Raw genomic sequence first — 15,955 nt, forward strand, 5'->3', positions numbered from 1 at the left:
TGAAAAATTGACCATCTTCAATTTGTTAAAAGTTGTTTTTTATCTATCTTCAAGTTGAAGGTTATTGATAGTTCAATGGTTACTATGTACTTTTGTTGAATTGGTCTCCATTTATAAGTTAAGTAGATATTAAGTAATTCTAAACACATCATATTTAGATTGTGAAGGTTATTTATGAGTTATGAAAATTTACAAAAGGTTAGCGTTCCAAAGCTTAAATAGCGCATTTACGCAGTGCAAAATTGGATTGTGCTACAATTTCTAACTAAAAGAAGAACCGATAAACAACGTACAACAAGGTAAAATATTCATAATGCCTGACATAAAGATTACTCCATTGGGGGCCGGTCAGGATGTAGGACGAAGTTGCATTCTTCTATCGATAGGTGGAAAAAATATTATGTTAGATTGTGGAATGCACATGGGTTACAACGATGAACGTCGATTTCCTGATTTTTCTTATATTGTACCTGAAGGTCCTATTACAAGTCAGATTGATTGTGTTATTATATCCCACTTTCATCTTGACCATTGTGGGGCACTGCCCTATATGTCGGAAATGGTTGGATATACTGGTCCAATTTACATGACACATCCTACCAAAGCTATAGCACCAATTTTGCTAGAAGACATGCGCAAGCTTATTGTAGAGAGAAAGGGAGAGTCTAACTTTTTTACATCACAAATGATTAAAGATTGTATAAAAAAAGTGACAGCAGTGACACTGCATCAGTCAGTGATGGTTGATAATGAATTGGAGATTAAAGCATATTATGCAGGGCATGTACTAGGTGCAGCCATGTTTTGGGTAAGAGTGGGAAACCAATCTGTGGTATACACTGGTGATTATAACATGACCCCAGATAGACATTTGGGAGCTGCCTGGATAGACAAATGTAGACCAGATCTTATGATAACAGAATCAACATATGCAACCACAATCCGTGATTCAAAACGTTGCAGGGAGAGAGATTTTCTTAAAAAGGTACATGAATGTGTTGAGAAAGGAGGCAAAGTACTCATACCAGTGTTTGCTTTAGGAAGAGCTCAAGAATTGTGTATTCTATTGGAAACATATTGGGAGAGAATGAATTTAAAATACCCAGTTTACTTTGCATTGGGTCTTACTGAAAAAGCCAACAATTACTACAAAATGTTCATAACCTGGACCAATCAAAAGATCCGGAAGACCTTTGTACAAAGGAATATGTTTGACTTCAAGCATATTAAGCCTTTTGATAAATCATATATAGACAATCCGGGAGCAATGGTTGTCTTTGCAACACCCGGTATGTTACATGCTGGTCTATCCTTAAATATTTTTAAGAAGTGGGCACCATTCGAACAGAACATGTTGATAATGCCTGGTTTTTGTGTGCAAGGTACAGTTGGTCACAAAATTCTGAATGGAGCAAAGAAAGTGGAATTTGAAAATCGTCAAGTTGTTGAGGTTAAAATGGCTGTAGAATACATGTCATTTTCAGCACATGCTGATGCTAAAGGTATAATGCAATTGATCCAGTACTGTGAACCTAAAAATGTACTATTAGTTCATGGAGAGGCAATTAAAATGGAGTTTTTAAAAGACAAAATTGAAAAAGAATTTAAAATAAATTGTTATATGCCTGCTAATGGAGAGACAAGTATAATTAGTACACCGACAAAGATTCCAATTGATGTATCTCTGCGATTACTTAAAGCTGAAGCTGTTAGATATAATGCCCAACCCCCAGATCCAAAGAGACGAAGAATTGTCCATGGAATTTTGTGTGTCAAAGACAACAGATTGTCATTTCTTGATATTGATGAAGTCTGTGATGAAATTGGAATTAACAGGCATATAATTCGCTTCACCAGCACAGTTCGTTTTGAAGATAGTGGACCAGTTATAAAAACTGCTGAGAAACTAAAAACATTGTTAGAAGAAAAACTACAGGGATGGTCCATAACAATATCAGATGGTAATATATCCGTTGAATCTGTTCTTATTAAAGTTGAAGGTGACAATGATAATACAAAAAATATTTATGTTTCATGGACAAATCAAGATGAAGACTTAGGTAGTTACATATTAGGTCTGCTTCAGTCTATGGTACAATAATTTCCACCCAATCAGGCAAGAACCACATTACCAAAGTAGTGAAATAAAAACATTGTTTGTAATTTGTTAATAAAACTTTATTTTGAATAAATATATAACTTTCTATTTCGTTTTTATGTACACCAGGTGACATCCACATTGCATTTTCCTTGATACCATAAGTACTGTAGCTTGTTGACTTCATTTAAATTTTTTAATTTGTCTAATAGGAGTGAGTTTTGTGTCTGAAACATAAATTACAATCAGGAACAGTATTATAGCAAAATTTCTAATAAATTACACTTATTTCATAAGAATTGTTAGTGAAATAGATTAATAAAGTAATAATGTATTTAAAATTCATACATTTATTTATGGTTGTTATTGCTGTCTGTGGAGGTGTAGATACTGTGAAAAGTTTGTTATAATCTGTATTACAGGCTGACATTTTGTTAGAAAATGTCCATAAATAATTAGAGTAATTAGTTCACATACTACTAGTAAGTTAGGCATCCATAGGGTAACCTAAATGGTTAACTGACCATCTACAAAATATAAAAATCCAACGCCACGTTTCTGCCATAACTATCGTATAAACATTATAGAAGCCTAGATAAATCGTTTTCTTATTTAAACAAAAACAGATATTTTACAACGCCCTCTACTTGTACCCACTATTGCCTTATGAAAAAATCCAGAGACCAGTTTGTGGCGAGGTCACTTCGGTCTCTACACTTAGACCCGTGCCTTACAATACTTTCTGGTACACGGAGATCAATGTTTATCTTTGTGTAAATAAAGTTGTGCATATAAGTATTTTTTATTTTCATTAAGTATGTGTTATTTACGCATCGTAAAGATAAGCGATTGTTTGTCTGGGGTACTGTCTGAGTTAAAAATGTTTTAAATAGGTACTGCAGGTGAAATAAATGTATTAAAGCATGATATCAAATCTCGTTGGTTCGTAATCAAATCGATAATAGATTATACTAGGAAGTAGAGATATAACTTGATAGTAAATGATATGGTCCGCCAATAGGTGTTTATACATTTCATACAAATTTATTCGAGCATCTTTTTTGCATTGTACTCTTTTTTTTAGTAAACTTAGAATTTTTTTAACGGAATTTTGACAGTCACACTTGTGCCATTATACATTATTGCTAACAAGGTAAGTCCGATCGACACCACACCATAAACAAAGAGTGAACAATTTGTTAACTGTCGATGAACTTTAAGTGACTGCTAAAGAGCAACAGTACTATAATTCACGTGTCTAGGAAACCTTCATGATATTATTGTCGCAGATGCATAAATAGCCATGTAACTTTGACATAACAAGCAATAGAGGTTCGTATGGAATGGTCATGCGATACAATGCTTCATAATACAGTTTTTCATTTCATTTAGAATAGAGAATGTACGCCTAGTTTTCCGTTTACAATGTTCTTATATAATGATCGGAAAGTTTTCTAGTTTTCATTACTTGAGCTAAGTTTTCATTGACTAATGACGCAGAAAGAGGCTTCAGAGAAAAGTCGAGTCAAGCTAAAAACATAGTTTTTTTGTAACATTGGAATCTATCGTGGAATACACTCAAATCATTTGAAAATGAAGAAAATGTGTATCCATTTATTATTTTGTGGTGCTTTGTAGTTTTGGCAGTGTAATTTTTATCTTCCTATGAGGATAGTTTACGGAGTATACAGGACAATATTCATGTCCAGGATAATGGCCATTCAAATTTCATAGACACGATTAGTTATTACATAGTGCGCCATTAAAAAATAATAGAAGCTAAAGGGATTATATTATAAACATACATACCATGTCAGGAGGAATAAGTCTCTTGAAGTCGCCTTTATGAATAAACTCTCCGTGTGCCTTTAGGAAGCTGTTCCTCAGTTTAGTGTCAAGGCAAGGTCTGCACAAACGACACACAGCTGAACCTTCGCACCGGTCTTTACACTCAGTGCTGCATGCGTCGCTCCAAACCGCTATATTCTTCTGAGTTGAAACCATATTTTGAGCCAGGGTTTGCTCTCTAAAATAATAAGAGATTTACAAATACGGACAAGTTATATCAACTTAGCGATATCTTATGTTTATTTATGTGGCGTCTAATTTTATCTACAAAGAAACTTTTGAAGTTAAGGTAAAAACAAAGTTTAAATTATTATTTTGCGTACTTAAAAGCTTTATTTATAGCAAAAAAGTTAGGAAAGTGAAATTATGTTTAATCTTATCAATTCCTTCAGAAAAGATATAAAAATTATTTTTAGCAATGAGTAATACGTTTAATTGTTTTTCGTTGTTTCTAGAATATTGTTATTCGTTTGCGTGGTTTTGAACAATCACAAAATTTATACAGAGTGATTGAAAATAGTTGTAAAGGCCTAAGGGAGTGAACAAAAAGCTTAATTATCAGCAAGAAGCTTTTAAAGTTTATTAAAATGTGATAAGCTAATAACTTCTACACAGACAAAGTAAATAATACTTATTTTTAATATGTGGCAATCCTTATTTTGTTAATGCTTTGTCTTACTATGTTTATTATTTCTAAAACAATTTATTTTTAGATAGGGTATACAATACATTAATTGACAGCAAACGAACCCCTTAACTCGTTCAAAGTTAACACTTATTATCAAATACCAAGCATTTTTTTTAATTATAAATGTCATTAAAAATAGTGTAGCGCGTTATAATAAGTAAAAAAAGTATCTATTTAATGGAATCAGGCGTTACCTTGCGGTAGTCCATCCTAAGTAAGAAAAGTACCAATATTTAGCCACTTCCGCACATGCAGCAGTAGTCGTGCAACAAAGTGCACCGCCCGCCAGCCCGCTGATAAATGCGTATGCGGCAAACAATGCGAATTACACAACTGCCACCGTCAAATCACTCGTGTTTCACCCCTCCACGGGTCATCTTCAGGAGTTATGTTACACCGATTAGTGCCAAACACAGAGTCACTCTGTGGTAAATATTGGTCCTTTTCTTACTTAAAAAAGTATCTAGTTCTAATTGTGATAGTTGTTAGTAAATAAAGTACTTTAATGCAAAAGGTTATTTTAATCATCTGGTGTTATCCGCAGGGCAACTTGTATGAAACATATTATATAACTTCGAAGAAAAAATCTAAACATAATAAAAGTTTTAACGACGAAACCCGGTTGGGATACGCGCAGTTGCTTACTAAGGGATTTGGAGGAAGCATGTGCCGTAAACTACTGAACCAAGATTATAGTTTGCGGTAGTCTATTTGCAAGATCCACTTTAAGTCAGAACTTTAGTAATGACGATAATTAACGTATTCGTTATTCATCTAGTGGTGGACCTACCCAAGCCGCGTCCACCAGATCGTGGACGCTATTCAAAAACCTTTCGACCCCAACGGCCGTTGGTTATTATAAACTAAGTTTTTAGTTAATATACACCTTTTTTTAATAAGTACACAATAATTTATTTTATGGTGACGCGGCAAAAAAAAGAATTTTACGGAATTTTTTGTCTTATAAAATGGGAACATTATAAGACTGATGAATTTATTAAGAATATATTTTTGATTATTAATTTTCATGAAACCTATCTCTCAGAAAGTCTATAGTTCTTATAGTTTGCACGAATAGTTCTCTTTTTTACTGCCATTAATAGCATTTGTGAATACAAGTAACCTAGAGAAGATAATGCTGAAATAAACAAAATAAGCTAATGGAGATGTTCTAACATCTGTCAACATAATTTGCCTGGTCGCATATTTTCATAAAATCAAACTATTTTTATTAGTTGCTCCGATTCTCCGTTTTAACACCATTGGATTATTTTTATGGCGGTATAGAGAGCTAATGCATTCTAGCTTTAAAGATCAAAATATATGATGCGTGATTATCAGCAGTAACAAATAAATGTAATAACAAATGGATCAAACATTTTTTTAATTTAAATATGCTATGCTAAGCACCTTTGAAAAGTCAAGACTTTAATATGATGTTAATTTTAATATACATTAATCAATTTTCGGAATGTTAAGTCTAGTTAGAGGAACATGACTAAAATCCGATAGATACATTTTTAACGCTGATTCACAAAATAAGTTTTTTGTTATTAATCTTTTATTTATCACGTGAAAATCAGAATAATAGTAATCCGTGGCATGTGTATCTCCTATTTATTATAGTAAGTTTTATTGATCAATCGCGGATTAATGTAATATTGCCTCAAAGTTTTTATTTATAGACAGTGAAATTTTGTATCTTGTATATTTTTTTTCCTCTATAGGTGAAGCATTTGACCTCTATCTCGCCTGATGTTAAGCGATGGCGAGGTCTACGATTGTACGTATTTGCCTAGAAGAAACCTATCAACTCTTGTCTTGAAGATTTCTAAATTATAACATTTAGGTAAAAGGAATTTCAGTCGTGTACGGATGTCGTGAATCCGTTCGTCTTTTTGTCCGATGAAAGATGGTGGGATTATTTGGTGTAATTCCACTGGACACTTCAAAATGCAGTATAGAATATCTAAAGAGGATGAATAAATATTACCTTAAGTCAATGTTGTCACGTCCGTTCATATAACTGGCAACACCGACCAACGAGAAAAGGTTGTAAAGAACCTGTTCGTACAATAGTTGGTTAGGGGGGTAGTGCGCAGAGCTGAGGTTGGGGGACATGTTTGCCTCGAGAAGGTATACCCTTAAATCCTCATCTACCACCAGGTCGAAACGCATCAACTCGAAGAAGTTATCTGATGATGGATAGTTCTTTAACTGCAACATACAAGACTTGGTTATTCTCAAATGTTTAGTTTTTGACAAGTTGTTCAACGAGCGATGAGTGCTATACCAGCTATCTAATCAGGAATAAAAAGATCTTTTTACCACATAAAGTAGTTAGCTGGGCAATATCTGTATATTGTCCAGCTAATTGACTAGTTGAGGTGGTAGTAGACAGACCACTGTGGTCTTAACAATCTGAATTAGATATCACGAACCGGCAAGTTCGAGATATCTAATTCAAAAGATCCACCCACAATGTGAACAGGTGATGTTGTTAAGGACATCGGAAGACGTTGCATGCAGGTCGCTTCCAACCCGTTTGGAAATCTAAGGGAGTGTAATAATGAGAGTATAAATATGAATATAACCACTAACAAACAACATTATTAAATTGCTTGGTGTTCTAAAACAGATAAAAAAACTTAACACGTCAGATATTATTTCTGTCCAAAAACTGTATTATCTATATTGTCTTGTATTATCTAAAAATAATGTTATTTTCGTTCGGTGTTATATAAATAGAAAATACTCACAGCCTCAACGATATGATGTTCCTTTTTAAGGAAAACCTCCGATATCGCCTTCTCCACTTCGCCCCACATTACTGTCGGGTCTTTTCCCTGAGATGTTTATTAATAAATCGTTTAATACAATATCTTTTATATATTAAATTACATGAAAAACTTTCTGGTTATAATATTATTCCGTTTTATAACTTTGTCTTTCAATCATTGCTATAGACAAGACAACATCTCAATAATAGTAGTAATATGATGTGGTCTAGAATACAGTAGTTCAGTATTCTCTAACGTCAGAAGCTGACAGAAAAAAAAACAAGTATAATTTAATTAAATTAAATACATAATGAAGAAAATAACTGATCATACAAATTGAAATACTGAATATTAGAGCACCGACATTTTTTTAAAAATCGAGCTATGAAACCTCTTTATTTACGAGTATATAAAAATATAAAGAATTGCTTCTGGATGATTCGAATCTCAGGAATACAAAATTTGTTTTTACTTCTGTTCGTATTTACATAGTACAATTGTATTTTCAGAACACAGTTTTGTCACAGTATAGCGTACAGTAAAATGTTTTTAAACGTAACTACATCTCGCTGTCATAGACTAGATAATGAAGGAGGTACTGGACAGGACGGCAGCACAAGGTTTCCCGGCGGAACTACGGCGCTGGCTACTGACGTATCATCAGGTGCCGCTGATTAAATTTGTCAATAAAGAAGGAATTAGTATATAATGTATAAAGCTAACGTTAATTTTATATAAAGAGGTTAAATCAATTACAAGGATATTAATTAGATATAGATAACTGAAACAGAAAAAAAACAAACTACTATAGTATCATGCGATTGCACTAAGAATAGATTAGATTTGCACTAAATGCGATTTGTTAGATTGCATCCATGCATAATTATAACATTAAAATTAAGATCACATAAAACTATAATAAGTCTAGTCTTAGTAATTTGACATTGTAAAAAGAAAATTAAGAAAAAAAGTGTAAATGAGGTAGCAGAAGGTCCTTGCCGTTTTAGGGTAAAGGAGTATGGCGACTTTAAATAAAAAAAACGCAACGACAAATTTAGGTATTAAAATAAATTAGTGTGACAATAAATATGTTTTGTCTTATCACAGAACAAAACGAAAGAACAGGACTCTTTAGTTTCTGTTTTCATTTCTTATACTTTATTGATATGTAACATAGAGTTGTAATTGCAATTTACCTTAGAACGCACATATGTATCAAATGCTTCCTTCATGCTAAATCCTAAAGCGGTATATGGGTGGGTAAGCGAAGGTACCTCCCACGTCGGTAGGTAGTCATCTCCCACTACATATTTATCCAGATTCTTCGGATCAAAAGGATAATATTTTGCCGGGCAGTATCTAAAACATTAGTTAAATTATTAGTATTAAAAAAGTGTTGAATATAAGGCGTCCCTGCCAGTAACAACAACAATAATACAGCAGAAAAGAAAATTGATTTCGACTTTGATCTGCAGTCAAATAGCGCGCAAAACTTTAAAGTTTTGGAGTGGATACAACAAGCACAGCATAGGACACGAGGTGGACAGACAACCTTATTAAGGTCATTGGAAGATGCTGAATGCAGCCTGGTTTCAAACAGTCTTATTGAAAGAAGAAGAGAGGTCTGTGCTTAGATTTCGACGTCCAACGGCTCTAAAATTTCATAGATAAATAGTTATAATTTAGAAATAAAAACGATTCCTTTAACTTCAGTAAAATAAATAGAACTACATTTTATTTTGATCAAAAATTATTACAAATTTACTAAACTGATTTTAATAATAAATATTGTTTAGATGCTGAAATATTAGCCTTTCAGCAAATATATATCTTATGTACATAGTACGAGCCACTTAAGAAAAACGTATTTTGTAAATTTTGTCTGTTTGAGTCGATTTAGTTGCACGCAAGTGTATTGGACATAAAATGGATAACAGTATGAAAGTTCGGTTTGATGTCATTTAAGTTAATTTTATCTTCTTATCAGCCGATGGACGCTCACTGCTAGACATAGTCCTCCTCCAAATATCTTCACGAAGATCGGTCTTGCGATGCCAGCATCCAGCGATTTCCCGCGACGTTAATTATGTCGTCGATCCATCTAGAGGGGCGCCTACCAACGCCGCGTTTATATTTAAATTTATTTATATATTGTATAAATATCTGATATGCTATTAGTAAATAAACAGCACGGAGACTCAGAGGATAAAATAATGTCTCATCATAAAGAAATTGCTGGTAGCATTGGATCCAACATCTTTAGTTAGTAATTACTAAAACTGATAAAAAACGAACATATAGTGGTCTGACACTAAATTTATAACATAATCATAAATTTAAATCCCATTTATATATGGAGATCATTATATATGATTAATATTCTCAGCAGAGATAGGATCACACTAAACATACGGAATGTTTAGACCGATCTGAATTAAGAAAAAAATAATAATTGATTTTAATAAGGTACATTACTTGAAAAAACGTCGATATCTTGATGGTAATTATTCAAAAAATATGGCTTTGTTGAGGGTAGGGTATTTTTTCCCCTACTCTTGATTACCCAATATGTGGGAAAATCTTCCTCTTCGGCCGAAACATGAATAACGGCCGATTTAAAGACTAGGAGCAGTCCTAGTCTTGCGCCGCTGCCTGAGATGGACCTGTATTTATGACTAATTTTCTAGCTTCCTTTTTTAACGGCTCTGTTAATGGGGCCTCTGGTACCACGCCTGTCATGTGTGCTCAGGGACAATATTTTTTTGAATAATTTATTCACATAATAATTTTGATTATCTCTCTTGGTCTCTTGGCTTTTTAGTGACTGTCTATGGCAGTTCACTCCGGTGGCCCGCGCAGAAGTAAGGTGCTGGGTTCGTAGGTGTTCGGAACTCGCGAATTCGTGAATATAAATGTTTTAATGTGTAAATATCTATCATTCCGGTATCAATATGGATACGAAAATATTTGAACATTATGAATAAAACATTGTAAAAGTTTAACCTATTTTTTTAAAATATTACTTTAATTAATATTTGAAAACGAGGACGCCAGCCTTGTTCTTAATTAATTTCGTTAATATAAATAGTAATTTTATCTACAAAAACGTCTTAGCAGAAGTAGGCTAAGATTTTACACTCGAAAGGTTCTAGAATTATTAAACAGCTGTCATAAAAAATATTTCAATTGAGTAATTTTTTATGAAAAATTAAAAGAAACCTCACTTTTCTATTTCTGTTATTATAAGTAACATACGTAAACATTCTAAGGCCAACTATTTTTTTATTATTATTGACAAGTGTAACTTCTCTTTTTGAATTGTGCGGTAGGCCTGGATCTCTTTATAGTAACAAGAACTTTTTCGGCAGCATCGGTTTAATGGATTTTATATGCAGGATCATTGGTTATAGGTGTAAAAGCTATAAAGGGGTAGAAGTGGTTCGTTTGCAGTCAATTAATGTACGGTACAGCTTATCTAAAATTCTAGTTTTAGAAATAATAAATAACAAATTGATAATATAGTAGCAAAAGCTTTTTTGTATTTGAATTACTATATATAATAAAATTAATTAATGTGTACTATTTGTTCCCGCAGACTATGTACTCTAGTAGTACTACAGTACAATTAAATGGCCTCACACATTCCAATGTAAAACCTTTGACACCTATATCCAATAACCTCTGCATACATTACATCAACATTTGGGTTGTACGTTGAATTATAGGTGAAATATTTACCTGAACAATACGTCGCCTTTGTAGTAATATACTCTAAGAGGATTGACGGACGTTAAAACTACGTACACGCCAATATCGAACTTATGTCCATCAACTAGAAACGGTTTCTGCACGTACTCCTGTACGAAACTTTCTCCACTAGTCAAGTCTATCTCGCTTACGTTCCTGAGGAAAACGCCTCTGTGTTGGTTATGCTTTTCCAAAAACAATGCGTCTTTATTCTTCGACGCATAATTAAGGAATTCATTCTTATTCTTTGGCAGTTTAAAAGCTTTAGGTATGTATTTAGAATCTGACGTCGCTAGATCCACTTTATTGGTTATGAAACCGGTTCCAGGAAAATGATTGACCCTCTGATTTGGTTTTAATCTGTGTAGATTTGGATATAATACACGGAACGGGTAATCGTGAGACCACAGAAGTGTCCACGGCGTTTGATTCGTGCTCTTCTCGAAACTTATTCTTTCTAGAACGAGGTGAACGTGTTTTAGTAATCCTTGTTTATTGTCGACGTCGTTGTGGGCCGAGTATACCCAATATTTTCTTCTATCAGTTTTATAACTTGTCAAATTTTTACTTGCATTTCGTACGTTGTAATTCTGTAATAGTATTCCTATGGTGACGACAACTACACATATTAATAAGTATATGTTGTAATTTTGTTCATTTTTGCGAAGCCCAAGTATTTTACTAAGGAAATATCTTTCTTTTATATTTTGTTCACTTTTATTTTCTTCTTTTTCAATTCCTTTACATTTCTCCTGAAAATAAACATTATTTAGTAATAAATGTTATAAACGTAATTAATTTATTTTGAAACCTTCATTTATTATAATTATATTAGAAATGATTAGAAAAATATTTAATTTGAAAACAATAGTATACACAATGAAATTAAATTTTTTCAAAAAGGTTGGTGTTTGCCTAGTCAATATTAACAGCATATCTATACAGCATATAATAGAACTTATGGGCAGCTGTAATGAATTTTCATTCATCATTATCATTTCAAATAATAAAATATGGTGTAAACATAAATTGGAAACGAAATTCAGTTTAAATAGTCTTCATAAAACACACGAACTCACCTCATTATTGTTTTCCGAATTGTCTTCCATATTTCATTGAATATAAATTTATAACACTATATATTTTTAGTATTTACTTATGTCAAACTTCTTTTTTTATTTTGCCGCGTAACAAGATAACGGCCGCACGCGCATCATATGTTCTCAAGAAATAAACTAAGAAAAATATCGTATGGTGTGGGAGAGAGACAACCGAAAGTTCCGTAAGACGTGACAGAGACAACATACGCTTTCTAAAAACTTTGTACACCAGCGGCATACCGGCTTTTAAGGTCATATCACTAAGAAATGCGAACATAATGTAGGTAATACGTGCTTAGCTCATTTAGTTTATGCAGTTAGTTAAATATTATATGTTTTCGTAAAATATATTTGACAATTTATCAAGCTGCAATTAAAATGTGTGTGTTTGTGTATACATATGTGTACATATATAATAATAAAATATGTGCTCACTTCTGAATTATTCCTGACTGCTTTATTACCTTTTTTATTTGCGGAGAGGCTTAAAAAGTTGTTTACTATGAACAAGCTATATCCAAAAAACTATTTTCGACGTTACCTATTTTAACTATTTTCGCTTACTTATTTAAACGTTAACCATTTTCGCTTATAATAATATCGTCAAAAAGATAAAATAAATAAAAAAAAGCATCTTTACGTATATGTATTAGTATATTTATGAATCTCTTTATATGACAGTTTTGTCAGTGTTTGATTAAGGTGCTTTTTTATTTATTTCGTATACCAGATACAAGAAAAATGAAAATTAAAAAAATAGCAATGGTTTGCGCAATGAAATTTTAATGTGAAATAAATTCACTGTTAATTTGTAGAGCCAAATAAAAAAGAGGAAACGAAATAAGTTTTTTTTTAGGTATCCAGTTCTCAAGTTAATATCAAAAATTGAATAAAAAAGAAAAAGTTAGAATAAAGGTTACAGTAATTTAATTATGAAATCTATTTTTATGATAGGATTGACCTGTGAAAACTTTAAGACCCGAAAGTTTAGTTTCAAGTAGGGTAGGCGTTCGTTTTATAACAACTTCTATCCGCCCACGCAAAGTCAGATCGGTTGATTTTACTTTGTTGATATTAAGAGTTCGACAAGAATCCTTTGATAGTAAATTCAATTTTATTAATTTTTGAAGTAATATCAACTGGATAGCTGAAGTACGAGACCACATCTTGGCTATAAAGTATCTTCGTGTTCACGAGGAGAAAAAACTGGCCAGAAATGAAATGAACTGTCATTATTGTCATATTCAGAAATAAATGAATAAAATCTCGTTTTGTGCTTATGTTTCTTGGAATATTTTTTTTAATAACAGCAATTTTTCATCCCTAACAGCAAGCAAATGGCCTTCTATTTTCATTCTTCAAATTTAAGCGACTGCATTTAAACTCGTAAAATATGCGTTGCACAGTTGCTTTAGACGTGTGTCGTTCGTAAAGCTAATTGATGTCTTTTAACCTATTTACAAGATTTCGAGTTAGACTTGGTGAAAACATTCCTGGCTATTATTAGATTTATCATCATCTTAATAATTTCAGCCGTAGGACCCTCACTGCTGGACAAAGATAGACCCCATGATGAGACCTTTAAGAATTCAAATAGACTACAATCTTGATTGATAAAGTTAGTTTAGAGCAAAATTCGAATTTGGAACACAAATATTTTTTTAAATAAACATAACATTTGTTGCATATTTATATTTTTTTTTTCAGATAACTTTCTTAGTGGCCTGTTGACACTTGCATTATAAGATGTTCAACCAAACGGGACAATTCATAATATACCATGATGCTGCAGCATTATGAAATATAAATAGGTATATATAAAGGATGTTGTTATATCATACCGATCGGAGGCAGCGCATAGTTTCCGATCCAACATATATTTGTATCAACCGCAAATATTCAAGAACGTAGCCAGTCTTCGAGACGCATACCATTGTATCTGTGTACACATTTGTTGTTATGTAAAAATCAGCCTGGATATTCATTTCGAATTTAAAATTTATATGGGGACGCACAAAGTTACAACGATCACATATAATAGCCAAATAAATAAAGTACTATTTATTTGACTACTATACGTTTCGTAGATACTCATAAAATGATCTAAAAACCATTGTGAATTTGAAATTGTATGATAGGAAAAATAGTTTCAAACCTCAAAAATTTAGTACCGGTAAAAATGGTCAATTGAAAGTGGACATACATCGAGTACAATAATTATTTAGAGTACATTTATTGACAAAAAGTGTTATTTCGTATCAAAATCAAACCGTTGAAGTACCAATTTTTGTATATACAGAAGTGTACAGATGAATTACTCACAGTAACATGAAAGCTAAAAATAATCAACAATTTTCAGTTTGACGTTGACGTTGATTTATGGGAATTTTTATAGACATAATAATTGTGTTATTTGTGTGTACAGGGTTAAGTATAATAAATATTAAAATGAAACATGCACCGAAATAAAGTAAAAGAAGTATATGATATATATAACGAATTAAATGCAATGTTTTTAAATGAAATCACTAACTACTTGTTTGAAAGACGTCGCTGTTTGTGATAAGTCCGTTCTTTACTGTATATCCTGTGGTCATATACAATAAACAGGATATAAATGAATAAATAAATAACTTTTTTTATAACAATTACACACGAGAGAGATACAACATCTTCGTTTAAAAGCTAAGAGAATATTCCAGATTTTATATTGTATACCTTAAATTGACAATTGAGAATAAATTGAGAGATTGAGTTAATTATCTATAATATAGATTGAATTATATAAATATCATTTAATGATGTGTTATCACTACGTATAATGCATTTTAAGTGATTATCCTACGATGTAAGTTAGAAAAAACATTTTCCAACAATCACATCTAGTGAGATGAATTTGTGTCGTTTATTGAATTAACTGATTGCATTAGAACATTGGCAACGATGCCATTCCGTTCTACAGTGTAAACAGACTCTTTAGATAATGGAGCAAGAGACAATGATTGTTCGGATGCGATATCTCCGAATGTTTACTGTTGCAGCAGACGGACTGGCGGGCGCCGCGCCGGATGCCGTGTGGTAAGTAGCTGGAATGACTAAAGATGAACAGGTCCAAGTTTTTAAATTTAAATAGATTTTCCATATTATTAATATTGATAAGTTTAGTACTTACTAACAAAAAAATACTCTTTCCCCTATCTTATTTTCGGGACAGGGATTTACACTCCTACTTTCCCTCTCTCATCCTTTACAATTTCTGTCTTTATTCACTCTTTCATCCTTCATATTTTCTATCATTTAGCATACATACAACATACTGCATTCACCCACATTACATTTACTTTTTATTAATGGTGAAAATATCGCGTTATTTCATATATATTTTTGTGGCACACCAATAACGTAAATACTATGATTTAAGAAAAATCATTACAGCAGATTAAAATCCCAATGAAAATGGTTAATGATAGACGTGCACAACATTCCATTTTGGATTAGGTACAACAAAACAGCTATCCCTATTAAATCGATAAGCTGAATAAAAATAAGAACAATACAATAATACGATAATAATAGCAAAATAGACAATGAATCGTTTCAGCTCATAGACATCCTCTGCAAAGTGTAAGCCTCACTCAAAAGAGGATATGAGAGGATATAGGGATGTTTGTAAGTGATATTAAATTTTATACCG

At 32.3% G+C, this 15,955-nt stretch overlaps 2 protein-coding genes across 2 annotated transcripts; one reads left to right on the plus strand and one right to left on the minus strand.

Annotated features, from left to right (window-relative positions):
- The first annotated feature begins 71 nt into the window (after positions 1-71).
- Positions 72-2,206, plus strand: IntS11 (integrator complex subunit 11). The gene has a single exon (XM_068772111.1). The coding sequence runs from the start codon at positions 314-316 to the stop codon at positions 2,099-2,101; it is 1,788 nt and encodes a 595-aa protein (XP_068628212.1). The 5' UTR covers positions 72-313; the 3' UTR covers positions 2,102-2,206.
- TTLL15 (tubulin tyrosine ligase-like 15) lies at positions 2,188-12,322 on the minus strand. Its single transcript, XM_068772123.1, has 7 exons — positions 12,241-12,322; positions 11,153-11,913; positions 8,611-8,773; positions 7,394-7,480; positions 6,628-6,851; positions 3,908-4,124; positions 2,188-2,325 (listed from the first exon to the last, which is right to left on the minus strand). The coding sequence occupies exons 1-7, from the start codon at positions 12,268-12,270 to the stop codon at positions 2,215-2,217; spliced, it is 1,593 nt and encodes a 530-aa protein (XP_068628224.1). The 5' UTR covers positions 12,271-12,322; the 3' UTR covers positions 2,188-2,214.
- Positions 12,323-15,955: the final 3,633 nt, after the last annotated feature.

The sequence above is a fragment of the Battus philenor genome, unplaced genomic scaffold (assembly GCF_028537555.1).
Source record: "Battus philenor isolate CCGP_79_NKW_IND1 unplaced genomic scaffold, ilBatPhil1.0.hap1 SCAF_11, whole genome shotgun sequence".
NCBI lineage: Eukaryota > Metazoa > Arthropoda > Insecta > Lepidoptera > Papilionidae > Battus > Battus philenor.